At 51.2% G+C, this 19,813-nt stretch overlaps 1 protein-coding gene across 4 annotated transcripts in view; it reads left to right on the forward strand.

The window, feature by feature from the left end:
* The window catches only part of Urb1 (URB1 ribosome biogenesis 1 homolog (S. cerevisiae)), an 82,305-nt gene that overhangs the window by 31,950 nt on the left and 30,542 nt on the right, over positions 1 to 19,813 (forward strand). For all 4 annotated transcript variants that reach the window (XR_002818961.1, XR_002818960.1, XM_023705583.1 and 1 more), the window contains 13 exons: positions 56 to 226; positions 1,151 to 1,344; positions 2,996 to 3,214; positions 3,856 to 4,035; positions 5,310 to 6,162; positions 7,243 to 7,444; positions 8,044 to 8,230; positions 11,312 to 11,370; positions 12,246 to 12,439; positions 13,370 to 13,480; positions 13,595 to 13,658; positions 16,019 to 16,190; positions 16,800 to 16,905. Coding sequence is in view for 2 of the 4 variants with exons in the window: in XM_023705583.1 (XP_023561351.1) it covers positions 56 to 226; positions 1,151 to 1,344; positions 2,996 to 3,214; positions 3,856 to 4,035; positions 5,310 to 6,162; positions 7,243 to 7,444; positions 8,044 to 8,230; positions 11,312 to 11,370; positions 12,246 to 12,439; positions 13,370 to 13,480; positions 13,595 to 13,658; positions 16,019 to 16,190; positions 16,800 to 16,905 (2,712 nt within the window). In the remaining 2 variants the exon portion in view is untranslated. The remainder of the gene's footprint in view (positions 1 to 55; positions 227 to 1,150; positions 1,345 to 2,995; positions 3,215 to 3,855; positions 4,036 to 5,309; positions 6,163 to 7,242; positions 7,445 to 8,043; positions 8,231 to 11,311; positions 11,371 to 12,245; positions 12,440 to 13,369; positions 13,481 to 13,594; positions 13,659 to 16,018; positions 16,191 to 16,799; positions 16,906 to 19,813) is intronic.

Here is a 19,813-nt window from a genome sequence, read left to right on the forward strand (position 1 = left end):
GTGGGGTCGTTTGTTGTTGTTTGCCTGAGCAAGACTGGACTCCCCTCTGTCTCAGATGTGCTCGACATGGTGGATGTCCTGGTGGAGGGGAGCGAAGGCCTGGATGAGGAGATTGGGTTCTTGCTGAGTGAAGACATGATTCTCCTTACGTTCCCATTCAGTGCCGTGGTTCCTGCAGCCCTGGAAGCCAGGAATAAGTTACTCCTTGGGACAGAAAGTCAAGCAGGTACCTGTACAGCATCAGGACATTCTGGCTGAGTCGGGCTGGTGAGGCCTTTTCTGCGTGTTCCCGACATGTTGATGCTAAGAGGGAATCTTTCATACATGCTGGGTTTTCCAGGCAGCTTAGTCCCAGGAAGCAGCTGCAGAGCACAGTGGTGTGGTTAGTGGGGGCTGCAGGCTCTCTGCCCCCTCTTGGCATGGTCTGATGAGTATAGGTCTGCTTTCTGCCCTGTCATAGCCTTACACAGGCCAGGGTGCCCTTCTGTGTGCTGTCCTCCAGAAGGTGGCTCCGGGCTCGGGGCTGCTTCTGTTGTATCACCTGACTGTCTCAGCATGTGGCTTCCAGGCTCTGTTGTGGCAGGGAAGAGAATGCACAATGGAGCAGGCTGTGTCACAGCCTGGAAGGGACAAACCCAGGCAGGCACATGGTCCCATCCTCCCTGCCAGAGTCTCGTGTGCCAGGGCAGAAGGGAGGAGTTTGCGAATGCTTAACAAGACCTAGGTCCTGGTGTTTGGGCCTTACCTCTTACACACCTCCATCCGACTACTATCTGACCAGGTACTGACTATTTCATAATATAATCTCAGCTACTCAGGAGGCTGAGGCGAGAGGATTGCACATTCAAGGCCAGCATGGGTAGTTTTCAAGATGGTAAGAACCTGGCTCAAGAAAGGGCTGAAGGTTCATTTCAGTGGTGGAGTACCCTTGGTTTGATCTCCAGTACCATAATAAACTAAAATGAAATAGAGTAAAGCAGAGCCTAGGACGGTGTGTGGAGGAACCCACCTTCCCACGTGTGTGTGCAGCCCTTTGTGGAGGTGGCATGAATGTCTCTGGGTATCACATGTGTGCGGAAGGAGGCAGTGTCAGTGGATCACAGAACGGTTTCCAGCAGGCTTCTTCCCACATGCATGCTGTCCTCTTCAGGGGAAAGCATCGTGGCCTATCTGACAGCGGTGCTGACTGACCTCCTCCACACCCAGAGGGACCCCTTGGCTCTGTGTCTTCTGCTCCAAGCTTATGACAAGTTTCAGCCTCCAGGCCCGCCTTGCTGCCAGCTGCTGTCCCGGTTTAACAGCTACTACAGTCTCTGGATCCCGGAGCAAGCCCGAGAAGCCTGGGTGAGCCATAGCCATAACCACCTCTGCAGAGCTTCCTCCCATAGGCTGCAGCTGGCCTGCCCTGGCTGTGTGGCCAGAGTGCTGTATGGCTCACAGGGAGTGGTCTTAATCTTCAGATTTCCCTGTGTAGGAGAGGAAACAAAGTTGCCTCACCTCGGTTCAGGTTCAGCCTGAGTGAAGGGAACACACAGGAGTTGGTGATAACGCCAGAATTAAATTTTCCACTGGGCCTGTGATGATAATTGGCTGATCCTTGCCTCAGCTGGAGGCAAAGGTTTAGTCTTTTTCCATCCCAAATGGCTTATGACGCCTGCCTCACAGCTCTCGCTTCAGGCCTTAGTGCGTGCCTGGACTCAGATACTTAGCTCCCAGCAGGCTCCTTTCGGCTGAAACAGACAGTGCAGGGAGAAAGAGTAATCTTTTGGTGGAGACTGCGTTCTTGTAGTGGGCTTCTGGCAGCAATTAAGAGGACTTACTGATGCTCTGTAGGGCCAGAAAGATCATCACTGTGGGCATTTTTGTGAGTTCATTCAGTTTCTGCATACTGGAAAGCAGATAGCCTGGCAGTAATGGCAAACCTTTCAGAACTTTCAATGATAGCAGCGAGGTTTGCCACACTGGCAGAGGGCCTTTGTGAGTGGGCAGTGTTGGTGGTATTTCTGTTGGTTGCGCATGCCAGGTCCCCACACTAAACGCACTTTGTGTATTTGAGCTCTTTTTCCTCATAACTCTGAGAAGTAGATCAAGACTCTACCCACCCTTTGCACACATGAGGAAACCGAGGCACAGAGTGCTTCCCCTGCCACTTTGGGGTGGTCAGGACTTACTCCAGGCTGCTTGGCTCAGAGCCAAGCCCACTGTCACCTTTCTTTGCACCAAGGCCTGGGTGTGGAGGTACTGGGAGCTCAGTGCTGCCCCACCTGGTGCTCAGGTGTCCTGGCCACCCCCTTTGAGTATATCATAGCATTTGTTCTCATCCTTCAGGTGTGTGGCTGTTTCTGGAGGCTTGTCAAACTCAGCCATTGGTCCTGACCCCATTTTCTGAGCCAGCAGTTATGGGGTAGAGCCCGAGGACCCCCGGTCCACACTTTGAAAACCATTGGGTCCAAAGACAGCCTTGAGTTTATTAGTTACCACAAGTTCAGGGGAGTTGTGATAATATAAGCCACATGGGGTAAATAAGGAAGACTTTTGCAGTTAGGTTAGAAGAAACCAACTACAGAGTAGTTCCAGAAATTTCTTTTCGCTTGGCCCTTGTTTCCCATCTTCCTGGCAAGACAGTCTAACAAGGTTCCTGGGAAGACCACCAGCTCTCGACATGGGTCCTCTGGAGCTGTGGTTCCCCTGTCTGGGACTTGTCACTGGCTCCTGTTGTTAAGCTGGATCTGTGTGGCTTGTGGCAGGCTCTAGTCACAGTTCCTACTTGTGCCCTTCACATTCTGTCAGCATGGAGCACTTGAGGGAAATGGGTGAGCCTGGTGGTTTCGGAGCTGAGTGTACTTCAGTTAAATGCCGCATAGCCGCATTTTTAGTCTTAGGCATGATTAATTTGACCATTGCCGTGCACATCACTTCAGGTCTGTTACAGCCTGTGCAGTGTTTCCATCCTGGTGATTTGCATTTTGCCCCCCTGTCTTGCCATCTCCCTCAGCCTCTGCAGGCATCCAGCAGTTCCACGCCTCACATGCCCACCTTGGCCTCTGGCTTCTCCACCCTGCTGCAGACGGCCTACGAGAGCCGGACACTAGGAGATGAGCACATTCAGGAGCAACTCCAGGCTGCCATCGAGTGCCTCCCCCTGCACCGGGCCCTGTGCTCCGCCAAGCAGGTGCTGCTCTACATCAGGAGCACTGTGGAGAACTTCCGTCAGGTCAGCACCTCCAGTTGAGCCCATGCTCCCACATTCCACCTCCAGAGTGGACTTTTCTGAGCTGGGACAAGACTTCTGATGGCCCTAGGGCCATAGGACAGCCGGTAGCTCAGGAGCTGGGACTCACAGCTGTCTACCATTCTTCCCTGGTGCAGATGGGCAGAGGCAGCAATGCTGTTCTCTCCAGACCACTGTGCCCCTCAGCAGTGACAGACAGGGACCCACACATGGCCTCAGTGTGTTGTGGGGCTGTTCACAGTCAGGGCAGGGCCCCTCCTATAGTGGACTAGATCAACAGACATGCCAGGCTTCCCTCCTCCCGTAGTTTCTTCATCTGGTACTCGGCTGAGCTCTTCCCTGGAGTAGTTCATAGATCTTTGGGTCAGGTTTTGAAGTTGGCTTGTTCCCCTCATTTCAACTAAAAGAAGCTCATGCAGTTCATCAAGGTTAGGAAGGCAACTCTCACTTGAGAGGCAACTCAGGCTGATTGGTGTTCACGAAAATGTGTGAAGGAATGGCCCTCTCATCTTGATCGTCGAGTCTCTTTGTTGGTCACCCCAGGGCTGGCAGGGACTGTTCTGGTGCCCGTTAGCCCTTCCCTGTCTGATGCCCATGATGCCATGCTGCTCTTGTCTCCACAGCTGGGGAGAAATATGGGTCCACCACTCCTGCGCCTCTTCCTGGATCTCCTTACACGCTTGGTTGTCCGCTGTGAGCAGCTGGATGCTCAGAATCAGCAGAAGTGCAAGGCTGCTCATGCTGAATCTGACCTCTTTTTAGACATGGAGTCTGTTGCCTCCCTGGAGTTGGCCAATGACCAGGTACCTCTGCCCTCTTCCATAGACAGCCCATTACCTTTTTCCTGGAAGAAAAATGTGCTTCTGATTACACTTTCACTGTGAGCACACACAGACTGAAAGCCACCTGTAGCACCCCACATGCACCCTGGCTACGTGGGGCTCAGCCTGGACATTCATCTTCCCAGGTGCTCCTCAGAGTCCTGGACCCTCAGGCCAAGCCTGGTGCCAGGAACCTCAGGAAGCCAGTGTGTCTGCTTCCTCTCCAGGAACTCAGCCTATGCTGCCCTGGAAGGCAGTGGGAAGCTGTCACCTGCTCATGTGCATGAGAGAAAGCCTTTCTTTGCTAGTCTTGTGCCACACACCACTTCTCTGGGCCAGGTGGATGTTTCTGTCACCATGTGCCCTGTGACTGCTACTGGTTCAGGAAGCAAGCATGTTCCTCATCGAGCCCTTCTGAGTTAGCCGACTTTCTTCCTTTGGTCTCCCATTAACTTCCTGGCAGTCAGTGTGTTGGGCAGGCCTCCTGTTGGCTGTGTGACAGGCAAAGCGGGCCTAACAGTGTGCTTCTCTACTTCTGAGGGGCAGGCTGATGGGCTTCTGCCCTTTCCTTAAGCAAAGTGAAATAAGGGAACTCATTCGGTCCCTGCAGATTGAGGGTACTTCCTGTCTAGCGCTTGCATTCAGCCAGATCATGGAGGACAGCAACGTCAGGTTACTCTGACCACCCAGTGAAACTCAGCACTTTCTGGCTGGGTGGTTGAGCCCAACGAGTTTCTTGGAGTCACCGTAGGCACTGTGTTTCTCTGAAAGTAGAGCTAGGAATGCCTTTAGTTCAGGACCATGGCTATTCAAAGTGCTTTAATCCCTGTCACCTTCCCAGACATGTGGTCTAAACTGTGAGCCTAACCATGTTGCTCCTCAACCAGATTCATGAGAGAGGGTGAGGCCGCCAAAGTGCGAAGGAGGTGGCCCATCTGCATCGCACTTTGCCGATTCTGGGTGACCCTTCCCTTTGTTCCCTGCATTTTGCACGGGGAGCAGTTTGCCACACAATAGTTCTGTTCAGCTGGAGTCATCACACACATGCTTGTGACTCTGAGGAGTCACTGCACCCTGTGTGGCCTCCGCACAGGAAAGGTGACACACAGGGTGGCAATTGCACAGTGTGGTCATGGGGCTAGATTAGGAGAGCCGTCTCCCGCTCTGTCTTGCTGACAGCAGGAGTTGCTCCCTGGTGGCTACAGCCTCTCCCGGCTCAATGCCGCTCCTGAAATCTGTCACCGTCCATCTTTCAGACGCTGGAGGAGGTGCTGGTGGCCGTCTTGAGACACCCAACCCTGGAGGGCTGGTTTCTCGCCCTGGAGCAGCAGGCCCTGCCCCAGCATGCGCTCAGCCCTGTCCTTGTGAAGCTCCTGGCCGCCCAGTTCAGTGCAGGTGTCCTTCCGTTACTGGTGGCCAGCGCCCCGATCCTCCAGAACATGGGGCAGCTGGGCCTCCTGGCCAAGTACTCGGAGGCCATCACACAGAGCGTGTTGAGGGAACTGCATGCCAGAAGCACAGGCCGAGCTACCTCGCCACCAGAGTCCCTGCCACAGCTGGAGGCCCTGCAGAAGCTGCACCCGTACATGGAGGGTGCACAGCTCCGCAAGGTCACGCTGGCCCTGCTGGCCCTGCCTGAGGCCCACCTGCTGATCCAGCCATCCACGGAGGGCCCCAGGAGGATGAGACAACTGAGCGTCTTCGCAAGGACCCTGGCGCAGCTGCTGGTCAGCAGCCTCCAGGATGAGCTGCCGAGCTGTGAGCTCTGGTTCTCTGAGTATGTGCGTGGCTTTGCCGCTCTGCTCCCTGTGCTGGCTGTGAATGAAACGGACGTTGTGTTCCTTCACATCCTACAGAGAGACCCCTTGCTGGCTCCTGTGGTCTCAGCGGACCTGTTCAACTACTGCCTGGCCCGGCAGACACAGGCAGCCCTAGGCATCGCCACCCTGCTCCTCCAGCACAGCTACACCCACCTGCTACAGTTTGAGTGCTGGTGCAGCCGGGCTGGGGCAGGGCGCAGCCTGCAGGAGGACCTGGATGACTTCCTGCCCCTCATCCATGTGTACCTCCAGCGCAGGCCGCAGGGGCACTTGGCATGCCCAGCAGGAGGTATGCATCCAGGCACCCTGGGAGCTTCGGGTCGGGATCTGAGGAGGAGAACTGCATACCAGTTCTTAAACCCTGCACTTCATGCTCTGGGGCGTGGCTGAGTTTTTTCCACCAACATCCGACCTGCTCTGGAGCTTGGGAAAGGCTGAGGAAGTCTCGTCTTGCCTCTATCTCTCAGCTCCCCAGGGCCCTGTCAGTTCCTTTTTCCTGTGTGAAGCTGCAGGATCACTCAGCTAAGCTGTTCCTCTTCACTTCTCCCTGCCTGCAGGGTACACATTGGGCAGTGCAGGTCCAGCCTCCTCTCCTTTCCCTGCTGGGTTTCAGATCTTTTAAATTACCTCTAAGTTAATTTAATTATTTTTCTTTTTCTTCCCCCCCCCCCCCAATGGGGGATTGAACTCAGGCCCTTGGGCTTGCCAGGAAAGTGCTTATTCCACTGAGCCATCTCCCCAGCCCTAATTTTTAATTCTTCTTCTGAGGAGGGCCCTGGGGATTAAACTCAGAGCTTTTATGCTGAGCTACATCCCCAGGTCTTTTTTCATTTTTCCTTTTGAGAAAAAAATTATATATTGCTCAGGCTGGGCTTGAACTTGTGGTCTTCCTGCCTCAGCCCCAGAGTGCTGGGATTACTGTGAGAGTGTGTGTGTCCCTCATGCTTTGCTCTGTTTTGCATCACTTTGTCATATTAGTAGGAGATGCTTTAAAAAACCTCCTCCCTCAGGCAAGAGGTAACTGACCGGAGTTGTTGACACAGCTCTCGGTGACCTTACTGTCCTGTGCTTCTGGAGAATGAATCTCACAAGAGTTCGGGATTCATAGTATATCTGCAGGTGGCTAGGGCTGTGCACAGAGCAGTCTGGGCCCAGTGCCTGTGAATATTTAACAGCTGGCCCCTGGAGGAGACTGTGTAGCAACTAGCAGTTTTGCTGGTGCTGATGCTCCTGCCCTGGCCCATTTCAATGCCAGAGCGCCATCACAAGGTCCCAGAATATGTTAGCACACAGCAGGCCACTGCTGAGTGGTCCATGCTGCCTCAGCCCACCATTGTGCACAATGACCACTGCTCTGTGTCTACCCTAGTGTCCTCTGCTGTCATTCCTGTCCTGAAGAAGGCCCTGTGGAAAGAGCTACGAGACAGGCTCTTCAGGACTAATGGTCCTCTAGAGTCAGAGCTGCTTCAGGAGGTCCTGGCCCAACTACTCCCATTTGCCAGAGCCAAAGACCTCCGTGTGCTCATGGACCGTTTGCCCGGCTTGCTTCTGGCACCAAACAATTACAAGAGGTAAAAGGCCACGGTCGCTGGGTGCCCTCTGAGCTTCCATGTTGCTCCTTCATCTTGATAAGCAAGGTGGTAAAAGATGCTGCCGTCCAGTTGTGCTGTGTGTGGGAAGGCAGTTAGGATGAAAACTCTGCTTCCACCTGTCCTGGCTGGAGCGAAGACATTTCTGAGAGGGGACACTTAGTCTGGTTGCCTGAGAGCAGTGCTTGCCAGGGTGTATGGTTTCTGCAGGGATGGCTGGCAGTGTCTGAGTTTGCTTATCATCATGGCCGAGGCCTGGGGCATGGCCTCTGGCATCCAGAGAGCGGGTGGGGGAGCTAGGTGCCACCCTCCACAAGAAAGAATTATCTTGCTCCACAAGGCACAAGTGCTGGGGTGGAGAGGCCCTGAGCTGGCGAGCTGGATGTGCACACCTTTTCCTGGTGTGCCAATATAGCTGGCTCTGAACATTCTGGGACCTCTTCGACGTGTAAGTTAGGAGCCCATGGGTCCCTAAATGGACAGACTCAGGAGCAGGACTCAGGGCAGCTGTCCCATACGGGGCTTTGCAGTGCTGGAGGATAGCCTCGTCCTAACTCTACAACTCTGGTCTCCTGTTGCAGTTGGATGGTGGCAGACTCTGTCTCAGCAGCCCTGGAGGGGTCCGTGGGAGAGGTGAACACCTGGAGGAAGACCCTCCTGCAGTCCTGTGTGCAGTGGCTGGTCATGTCCTTCAGTGGCGGCTCCGCAGGCCTTTGCAGCATCCAGGACCAAGAGAAGCAGATGCTGCTCAGACTAAGCGAGTTGTTGGTAGGTGTCCCTTACTGGTGATCCCAGTTATATTTTCAAGGACAGCCAGGTAGACAACTCAAGCTTTCAAGGTACATTTCCAGCCATTTGAAATGAGGATGACCCAGTAGGAAATGAGAAGGGCTCTGTCTGGGGGCAGAGAGGCAAGTCAAGCAGCTGAGAATTAGCTTTCTTCTCAAGAACGGAGGCCACTTTTAGTCAAATACTTTACTGAGATGTTACAAAAGATCATGTGTTTTGATTAGTCTATTAATAAGGTAAATTATATTAATTGAATTTTTTCTTCAGAATTGAACTCAGCACCTCGAGGTTACCAGGCAGGTGCTGTGCTGCTGAGCTATGCCCCCAGCTCAACTGATTGTTGAATGTTAAACCAATCATACATTTTTGGGACAAATGTACTTGCTCAGGATGTAGTACCTTTTTATATATTGTTGGATTTGACTTGCTACTATTTTGTTAAGAATCTTTGTTTCTGTGTGTATGAGGGATATTAGTTTATGATTTTTTTAATCTGTGGTGCCTTTGATGAGCTAATGCCAGCCTCATAGAACTAATGGGAATATTTTAAAGATGTTACTTTACTGTCTCCTGGCTTTGTTTCCACTAAGAAATCTGTCACTCGCGTTTTTGCTCTTCTGTGTGTGTTCTGATGCTAGGCTTGAACCTAGGGCCTCGCACATGCGAAGCGGGTGCTCTCCCTCCAACTCCCTGGCTCTAGGATTTTTTTTAAAGCATGGTTTAAAGCTATTTGGTTATGATGCACCTTACTACAGATTTTTTTTTCCTCAAGTTGTTTGAACTTGGAGTTCAGTGGTCCACTTGATCTGTGGTTGATAGTTTTTATAAAATTTAGGAATACTTGGCCATTGTTCCTTCATATTAAAGTATCCTCTCTTCAAAATGTTGTATTTTTACACAGAAATAATTAACTAAAGTTAGCCTAAGTGTGTAATCTCCTCACCTCATAGTGTAAAAGTTCATTCGTAGTTCTAGAATCTGACTTAAATTTAATCTCTGGATCCAAGACTTAAAGTAATCCTTGAGAAAATAACTCCAGATAGTGAAAAAGGATATGGTAGATACACTTGCAGATCATAGACCAGGCTGTGTTCTTGCTCCGTTATTAAGTTTTATAAACCAGTAACTTTTAGACTTAATTGCTGTGTAGCAGGTTTATGGATTTAGTGTTCAATGAACCTAAACGTGGAGAAGTAAGAGAGGGGAGGATTGTGCCTGAGACTGAGAGAGCTGGGCTGTGGAGGTGGGTGGTGGATCCCTAGGAATGTTCCTGCCGGCCTTCACGGGCAGCACCTCTGCCTGGCCACGTGGCTTATTCATCCAGTGACAGTTGATGTGTTAAAGATTGATCTCCCTTTTAGTCCCTTGTTTAATTGAGGCATAGGGTTTGTGAAATGCAGTATTTAAGTATCACAAGTACAGAGTTTGTGTTCCCGCATACTCCACCCTCCTGTCCAAGATTTTCATCTCAGGAAGGTCCCTGTACTTCCCAGAATCCCCCTTGCCCGAGGCACTCCAGTATCATTAGGTTAGTGTTTCTGCTCTGGACTTTCCCAGATTCCTGCAGAGCAGTCATACTCTCATATGTTCCAGTTAGGTTATGCTCTCCAAACTCAGCTGTTGGAAGAATAACTAGTTTGCTACTTTTGTTGCTGAGTCATCCTCTGTCATTTTAATTTGACCTTCCTGTTCTAACCCCATGAAAATTTGGAAATATTGGGGTTTTGTGATTATAAAGCTAACATATGCATTAGTAATATAAGCAATGCAAACAGTATAAAGAAAGCAGAATGTTTCCATCCCCTAGACCCATCCCATGGTAAGAGGGTGAGTGTGCTTCCAGGGATCTTGCTGTCTGTGGCTACGCATGTGTGTGGGGCATGTGAGTGTGTGTAGCTAGGTTTGGGTGATACTTGTTTAGTTTTGTTTTTAACATAATACCATATTTTGAGGTGTTGTTTTTACCCCCACTGAACTACTTTAACTTGGTAGTCGTGCTGTGATCTCCTCAGGAGATGAACATGTATCACTGGACCAGCTTCCTTGGTTTTTGCCCTTGTGAAGAGGGCTGTGATGAGCCACGCACGGCTCATCTTTGCCTCCACTGGTTACTTCCAGGGGAATTCGTGGAGGAGCCTTGCCAGAGCCTGAAGAATGTGCCAGTGGAAGCTGGCTGCATGGCCCCCCATCCCTGGTGGCGCTGAGGTCTCGCTGCAAGGCTGCCTCGGGGAGGCAGGCGCTGTCCTGAGCCAGTCTCTGCACCAGCGCCAGTCCCCAGGCCCTCACTTGCTCCTGTGACCTGGGACTGAGCAGGGTGGTTCAAGCGTGGTTTTCATTGGCTGGTTAATAAGAGACTAGCTGCAAACCCATTCGTGCAGTCTGAAAACAAAGGAAAACATAGCAGGACCGCTTAAGAGGCGTCCTCTGCCCACTTGGTGAGCACAGCTGTGCTAATAAAATGTCAGCGCTACTAGGAGAAATCACCAGTGCTTAAAATTTTTAAAAAAGCAAACCCACACACCATAACACTGCATGCTGTGGTGGGTTATTTGATTAACTTTCTATCTTCTTTTGTGGTAATTGCAGTCAAAACCACTAGCACTCTACATTGAGCTACGTCCCCAGTCCTTTTTTGAAATGTTTTCTTGTGAGACAGGAGCTCACTGAGTTGTGTAGGCAGGACTTGAACTTTCGATCCTCCTGCTTCAGCTTCCCAAACTGCTGGGGTTGCAGTCATGCACCACTGTGCCTGCTGGCTGTGTTTCTTCCTTACTGAGTGGCTCTAACTTGTTTCATAGTCTACGTGTTAGTTTTTAAGGTCAGTCAGGCTGTCCCATACTCATCAGGAATGGGACAGAGTTGCTGCTGGGCAGGGTCCCAGCCTGGAGCCCCAGGGGTGGTGTACAGCTCTCTTTCTCAAGCTGTGGACCATGTATCTTACTGAGGAAGGTTCAGACTGAGAGAGGCAGAGGCCTTCCTGAAGATTGTGCAGCTGGTGCCTTTCCATATTTCTCAAAGGTGTGGAGGGAGATGTCTCATATGTGTTTGCTTTATTTGTAGCATGCACTTAATGACATTGATCCTGATGACTGGCAGAAATTCATGAAAACTGGACTCAAGTAAGTAGACTTGTTTGCTCAGTGCCGTCTGCAGAGTGTAAATGCCAGTGATCATGCAGAGCCCCTTTTGTAGCTTGTTATTATATTACATGTGGCAGAACTAGGTGTCACCTCAGTTTTGAGGTGGAAAATGAGGACTGTTTGACACGTTAAATGAGCGATAAATATCATAGAATGGGGACATTTTTTTCTGCCTTTGATTAATTGATATCTCTGGAGTCTCGCTTTGTATCTATTCTCAAACTTACATAGAGCTTTTTGTGTTATTTTAGAGCACAGTGCTTCCTTTCTGTGAGCGGGCCTTGGAAGGCTGTAAGATTCAGCTTCCGAGCCGTTGGGCAGGCACTCTGAGGGAGAGGCTGACATGGCAGGGTCTCTGCTCAGTCAGGGTCAGCTGTCCGGCTGGCTCCCTCCGGTATTTCAACTAGACATACGTGCATTGACTGTTTGTGCCATAAAGAAAGCAGCCCTGTGCCACATAGGACGTTTCAGTCAGTGATAGCCTGTACTCTACAGTGGTGTCCCATAAGGGTGTTTAGCCTCGTGATGCTGTAGCTGTCTTAGCTTGTGTGAGGACACTGGTGTCAGCACAGTGACGAAATGTCCTAAGGACAGAGTTCTCAGTGCATGTCCCTCCTGTTGCTCGTAGCACGGGGTGAGGGTGGGCATGTAGGAGCGTGACTGAGCCGCTGTGACACATGTCAGTGGGAGGGTCCAGGTAGCTGTGTGAATGGATGTCCATGGCAAGTCTCCGCTTGTGCTGTTCGGAGGTTTCCTTCAGAAAAATCGGAGAATAAAAAAATTGTCTTTTGGGTCCTGTGAAATGAACTTCCCTTTCGTGAAGCTCTTTGCCTTTGGCTCTTGCTCCCTCTCAGGTTTCGCTATCAGGACCACACCTTTATAAAGACCCTCCACGCGGCCCTGCAGCTGCTGTACGGCCCGGAGAGCATGGTGCGCGCCAGGCTCGCGCCCCTCCGCACGGTGCACATGCTGCTCACCCAGCACTCGCTGTTCCTGCCCAGCCTGCTGACAACCAATGGGGAGGAGAACCCGGACGGTGATATGAAAGGTGGCCTCCCCGCCCTCCCAGTGTGGCTCAGCTTTTATTTCCTGGTTTCAGAGCTAAGCAAGCACTGGCAAAACTGATTTCTGTCAGATCCGGGGCCAAGAAACACACCTGGGCCTTAAGCCACGCAGCGCTGTAGTCCTGTATTGAAGGCCTTGTCCTGCTCACAGCAATCTTGTCAGGGACCTTTTGGCCTGTTGGATTCTGGTGCTGTCATGTGGGAGTTAGATGAGTTTAGGAGGATTGAGAAAACAAGTGGAGGTGTCTGGCCAGAGAGGAAGTAGTCTAGTTGCACAGCTTTTCATAGTAGGGTGATTGAAACTGACCAAGGGAAAAGACTTCAAACTTGCCTGTTGGCAGTCCACTTCTCCGGGCCGCTTGCAGAGGCCAGGGGTCTTCATCCCTGATCTACCCTACTTCCCAGGCGTCCCACATGTGGTGTGTGCTGTGGGGGGTGTCAGGAAGGATGGTCTGCAGGTTGCCACCACCTCTTGAAGGCAAAGCTAGATATAAAAACAGTCAGCACTCCCAGACCAAACTAAATCACATGGGGACTGGGTGGAAGATGCCCCTTGCCCAAAGTACTGCAGTGGGTAATAGAGAAAGTACAAAGGCTCTGCCCTGTGTTCATGTAGGAGGAGAAGTAGTGAGGATTTTGATACATAATCATGGGAGAAATGCCTAAATTTAAACATCTTTAGTGGCCTAAAATTTGAGAGAGAGTGTGGGCAGACTGAGCTTTGGTTTGTCAAAAATCTAGAGACATGGTGCTTGTGCACATGTGTTTATTTAAAAAATATCTAAGAACAGGGAAGGGACTAGGTGGAGGCCCCTGGACTGCTGCTGATCAGAAAAGGACACTGCAGCGTGCAAGCCTTCCCCAGACCCGGCCTCACCCATGCGGTGCTGCTGATTCAGTGTCATCTCTTCCAGAAGCCTTGGTGGATCTGATGGCGACAGTGGTGAGGATGTGCCCCTCTGTCTGCGAGAGTAGCCACTTTGCAGTGCTGCTTGGGGCCTATGGTGCCACCCTCAGCACCCTGGGTGAGCATGAGATCTGAGTGTGTGGCGGAATGTGGGGGACGGCTGAGAACTATGAAGGGCATTCCTATGGGTCAGTGCCTCAGCCCCCTAACAGGAGTGTCATTGGACTTCTAGACCAGAAGATCCTGCTTCTCCTCCGGGCGTATGAAGAGAACAAGCTCAGCCTCATCAACTTCCGGTGAGGGTTGGTGTTGCAGGTGGCTGGGGCTGGTCGGCAAAAGGCATCAACCTTAATAGTGTATCCTGTCCCCTTCTGCACAGTGAGCGCCATACCCCTGTTCTCATTTGGTTCTGATTCTCAGCTCAAGGGCGACAGAGGTCTCCCAGCTCATGCGCAGCCCCAGGAGAGCTGCTCAGGCGAGATGTGGCCTTGCACTGTAAGGTGATATCTCTGGATAGCTGCCCCTGCTGGTTGACAGGCTGTCTCTGAAGACCTGCCCTGCCCCAGTTACTTCTGGCTAGGAGATCTCAGGGATGACTTTTCTGAGAACCTGTCTCTGTACTCTAAATGGTGTGACACGATGAAGGAACTGGGGGAGAAGAGAGGGGCAGGCTGAACGTGAAACCAATTTTCTCTTGTCTGCGCATTTGTGTATGTGTCCCTGTCCCTGCTTTTCTCTCTGTTCTTCCTCTGTCTATCCTGGGCTCCAGCAGACTTGCTGCCATACCCTTTGGGGGGGTCGTGCTGCTCCCTAGATACCCTGCCCTATCTCTGCAAGTGCCAGGCCAAGCAGGAAGTGACTGAGTATGTGCTTGATAGAAAGCATTGTTGGATTGTCTTTGTTGCCCTGGATCCTTCTTTTCTCATCATCATTTGGAGCCAGCACCCTCCTGCATGCCCAAGATATACATGGTGACAGCCTTGTGTGTTTAGGTAGGAACTGAGCTACCCAGGCCAAGGAGAATCCAGCAGATCTCTGCAGGGAACAGAAAATTTTCCTTTTGGAGCATGCTTTTTAAAACAAAGTTAAATCAGTCCAGAGGAAATGGGGAAATAAAGAAAAGGGAAACATTCTGTATTCTTTAAGAATGGCAGGATAGGGCCGGGGAGATGGCTCAGTAGAATAAGTGCTTCCCTAGCAAGAGCAAGGGTCTGAGTTCAATCCCCAGTTCCACCAAAAAAAAGAATGGCAGGATAGCGCCGGCCCTGCCCCTAGGCGCACTGAGCTGGCCACTGAGTCCAGGCGTGGTGGCACGTGCCTGTAACCCAAGTGCTGGGGAGGCTGAAAACAGGAAGATCGCTACAAGTCCAGGCTGAGCTGTGTAGTAAGACCCTGTACGAAATACATTATAAAAAAAAATGGCAAGACAGGGACAGTGATGTAGGCCTGTGACCCTGACCCGAGCACTCTGAGAGGCTGTGGCAGGAGGATAACTAGTTGGAGCCCAGCCTGGGCAATTTAGTGACTTAATGAGACCCTGTCTTAGTGAGATCCTATCTAAAAATTTTATAGAGACAGAGACAGAGAGTGTTTAACTTGGTGCCAGGACCCTGGGTTCAGTACCCACTACTGACAAAAGTGTCCACATCTAGGGTAGCTGTTGTCCTCCATCTGTGCTGGCTCCATCCTGCTGTGTGAGGTTGCTGCTGTCAGGTGTTGCTTTTCTGGGGAGAGAGGGCAGCACATTGGGGCATTAGGCCACTCTCAGGGAGCAGAGAAAGCCGCAGGAGGCTGCCAGGTAGTGAATGGGCTGGCACTGCTCGGGAAAGGAGTCCACACAGCTCCTGGAGGATGTGGAGCCATGCGCTTCTGGCCTCACCATGGCTGGTTGTGCAGCACCCTCAGGCAGGGGGCTGCCTGAACACAGAGCCCTGCCTGCCTGACAGAGCCCAGGGCAGCAGCGAGCCTCTCCCGAAAGAGGGATTCTTTATTGTTTAACTGTGGTAGCTATCATTTACTTGCACAGAAATAAATATTTTGAAGAATCCTGTTTGAAGTACTTAATAAATGGCAGAGAGCAGGCACATGAGTCTGAGCAGGAAGTAGGCCTCCTCAGAGGGGAGTGGTGAGGTCGGTAGGCTAGAAGGGGAGGGAGAAAGACCCAGTTGTTCTCTAGCTGCTGTGGGCTGCATGGCATCCATGTGGTAGGACAGGCTGCAGAACCTGTGTTGGGCAGCCTGGTCGTGGAAGGCAGGGAGAGCTTGTGATTCTGTACCTGGTCCAACACAGACTGGAGCCAGACTCCCCAGGTTTGAGTCATGGTCCTCTCACCAGCCACGTGGCTGTCTTCATTGTCCCTGCACCTCTCCGTCCCTTCACACAAGGGGCTGGAAGCATCCTCCTAATGGAGCCGTGCAGTTGTGTGAGTTAGTGTCCTGGAGGACTTAGAGCAGCACCAGGCACAGTCTCTGCCATCACCACTCCTTGGTATCTGACCACCACCCACAAGGGGGTGGAGTGCCAGGCCTGGGCGCTGACCAGGAACAGTGCCTGGTGTGAGCCAGCAGCTAGGCCAGTGCTTCCGTTGTGGTTGTCATCGTTGTTGTCATTATTGATTCTGGGGCCATGACAGGACTGTCCCCTCCTTTGGCTCTAGGGTGCTGCTGTGGGGCCCAGCAGCTGTGGAGCATCACAAGACGTGCCGGAGCCTCGGCAAGTCCCTGTGGCAGCAGCCGAGCGTCGCTGACATCCTCTGCCTGCTGGACCGGGACCGCATGCTGCAGACCATCCTGCACTTCCCCCAGAGGCGCAGGCTGCTGCCCCCCGAGGTACGGCCGCTGCTGTCTGCCCTTCCTTCCCGGGCTGGGTCTGCTCCCTGGGCTCAGATGTCTGGTTCACTTCATAGGACATAAAATTCCAGTCCCATGAGGAAGTACAAAGTGTACCCATACCCCAGCCCCCAGCTTCATCCATTGTCACTGTCCTCTTATTTATTATTTCTTTCTCCCCCCAAAAGTCTTTTTAAAAATCCCAAAGATTATATTTCACATATAAGTGCTTTTTATACAGCCATTCTGCCCATGGCCTTCACATTGAGCTATATCTGTAGCCCTTATTTATTTTTTGATCCAGGGTCTCACTGAGGCACTAAGTTGTGCGGGCTGGGCAAAAACTTTTGATCCTGCCTCAGTGGTGTGCCACCATGCGTGGCTTAGAGCTACTTTTGCTTCATACTTTTTATACTTTTTTGGTTCTGGGAATCAGACTCAGGGCCTTATGCTTGCCAGGCAGCTGCTGCACCACTGAGCTAGATCCTTGGCCCCACTTTATGCTGTTAAGTAGAACAATTTGAGCTCCAATAGTAGTGGATTCACATTTACATGTTTTGCATTTGTGAAGTTGAGTGGGACATTTTTGGTTGCTTGTGGACATTTCAGGGTGCCCAGGAGGTGATATTTAAAGACAAGAGCCTGAGAGTGGATCCCAGTGGCCTGTATGACCCCTGCTTTCTGCTTCATCTCTTCGGGGAACTCACCAGGCCAGGTAAGCACCGCCTCCCTGCTGTAGTCCATCCGCTGCTGGGGGTTCGGGGCAGGAGAGGGTAGGCTTGCACTGTGACAGCCAGTGGAGGGCCTGAATTGTGACGCTCGTTCCTTCAGGGTCTTTCCCCTCTCCTTACAGTTTTGTCCCAATGATTGTCAGTAAAGTCAAGAGTTCCTGTTTTGAATGTACAGCAGTTTTGTTTTCATATTTGAATGTATAGTAATTTTTTTAAAAAACAATTCATAGTCTTGAAACCTGAAGGTGTCTATCTGTTCTTGAGGTCTTCTAATTCCTAGAGATCTGACAACCATGTTGTGGATGTTTAGTGGGTAGTGGGCAGAAACAAATGAAAACAGGAGTCTTGGTACGGGGGACGAGTCCGAGTCTGCCAAGGTCAGCTTTTTCTTGTTGCAGTATATTTTGAGAATGCTTTTGGTCTGGTAGCCAGGGCTGACGTCTCTGGGTGAGTGACAGAGAAAATGTGCGCGTGTGCCTCAGTCCTTTTCCCCGAGGGACACTTCCTGAGCCCCCAGGTGAGTGCCAGAGCAGCAGATAGTCCTGAGCCCTAGACACACGTCTTTGCCTTTTTGTCCGGACTTTAGATAAGTTATACTGAGAGAGCAACAATAATAGCTTACTGTATTTTTTCAGCATACAATTTTTTTCTTGTAAGTCAAGAGCTTTCACCTTTTTGTGGCTTCCCTTTGCCACGTGCTGGCACCACTTGTGTCACACCTTAGGACCTTCCTATAGTGAGTAAGCAGCCCGAGGTGCTGCAACCCAAGACAGTCTGATAAACACATCATTGACCAAGTGAGGAGTGGGAATGCTGGACGAGGGTGGCGACTCACTTCCTGGGCCTGACACCCCTCAGCGTTTCATCCAGGGACGCAGAACGGCACCCTGCGTAACGTTTGGCCATGAATTGTTTATTTCTGGACTATTGTGGGTAACGTTCTCAGACAGGAGCAGCAGCAGGTAACTGAAATCTTGGGTAGGGAAAGTAAATAAAGGGGGGCAAGCTGTACGTGTATCAGCAAGACCAAGTTGATCGTTCCACATTCGAAGACACACAGAGACCCTTTTTGGTGAAACATGCACTCGCGCGGGGGCTTTTCCAACTGAGAGTGTATTTTATTGTAAGTTTTGAGGGTTTATTGTGCATCCTAGATATAGTACTGATTCCTGAAAGGGTACAGATGGTCACATGCTGTCTGTAGCTTGTCTTTTCATGCTCTTGCACAGAGCAAAGATTTTACTAAAAGTCTAATGCTCTTAAGTCAGCTATCCATTCATGCTTGTTTCCATGGGAGGTGTGGGGTTGAGGGCCAGGTTTGTTCAGGCCCCACTTGAAAAGGCCCCGGATAGTGAGCTTTCCTAGCTGGGAGGGTCAGGGTGGCTGTACCTGACGCAGGACAACTGGGTAGTGGTGAAAGTCCTTGCTGTCCCCTGTTCTTCCTTTTGATACACCACTAGGGAGCAGCGTAGTGCTATTACTGTGCAGTGGAGTCATGGTGTCATCTCACAGGGCCAGGGGGCTCCTCCCCACAGTTTGACTGGATGGTGAGAGGGTCTACAGTGATGTTTGGCCATCTGAAGGGTTTCTGTTGTGTTAGACCAGCCCTTTCCAGTCTGGATTGAGAGCAGGTTCTGGGAGCTGTGCCTGCTGGTATTTGAGTCCATGGTATCTTCTGCTCCAACTCTGGAATGCAGGGGGCCAAAGGACAGTCCCGGAACTCCCCTTCTTGTCCTTTTGAGGGTCTTGAGACCTTGAGCTGGTGTGCCTTCTCTCTTTCAGTCATTTTGGGTTTATTTTATATGCAGTGTTCAAGACACTTAGTTGTGCCTGGCGTGGTGGCACAGGCCTATAATCCTCGGCAGGAGGCTGAGGCAGGAGGATCACTGTGAGTTCGATACAAGTTTGGACTACAAAGTGAGCTCAAGGCCAGCCCAAACTGCATAGCAAGTCCTGTCTCAACACCACCACCACCGCTACCACCAAAATATCCTTAGTTGTACTTTAGGAAAAACCGTAATAGTGTGCCTACTTATCCTCCCTTAGCAGACCTAACAGTTTAATTTAACTAGTCTTGGCATTTGCTAACAACTTAGGTGGTGCTGAAGGCTCATGGTGAAAATCTCCATCTCCCCTCCCTCTGGCCGTGGCATCCCCACTCTGGAGAGAAGCACATCGCCAGTCCCTTGTTATCGCTGCAGTCCGCCCTGCTTTTGTAGGCCTCTTGAGTCCAGCTGGACCTACGAGCAAGAGCTTGGAGTCATGGGCATGGTGGGGCCTCTGTGGCCCTTGGCACAGCCCACATGGCACGGAAAGGGCTCCTTTGCATGGGCCTCCCAGGCTGTGTAGTGGACTACAGAGTTTATAGCCACTGCTTACCCTCTTTTCCCCCTTTAAACTTGACATTTTCTTTTTCTATAGCAGTGCCCCTACCTATGAGCAAATATACTGAACTTCTACCATTGCCCTTTATATCCCTTCAGAAGGATCAAAGAGGGCTGGCTTGCCATGCAGATGCCCGCCCCCAGTGGCCCTTGCTGCTGGTGCGTGCTCCCTGGGTGCTCTGTGCTGAAGGTGGACTTTATCTGGAGGAGAGCAGAGGGCCTTTTAAACACAGGTCAGCGTGCTAATCACAGGCCAGCACTGTACTCGCCCTGGTAGCCATGAGCAGCAGGGGAACTGAGGCAGGTCCACAAATCTTTGGCTAGGAGTTCCAATTCCCCTGTGCCTTGTGGTGCTGGCTAAGTCTGTCTTTCATGAAACATGAACAATAAATGTTACATAATCTAAAAATGCACTATGAGGTTCCTGGCCATTGTAACTTGGGTGAATTATAACAAGTCATTTAGTCTCTTCCTCTGTCTCACAATGGATCTTTTAGAAGACAGAGGC

This window comes from Octodon degus, unplaced genomic scaffold (assembly GCF_000260255.1).
Source record: "Octodon degus isolate 3935 unplaced genomic scaffold, OctDeg1.0 scaffold00225, whole genome shotgun sequence".
Lineage (NCBI taxonomy): Eukaryota > Metazoa > Chordata > Mammalia > Rodentia > Octodontidae > Octodon > Octodon degus.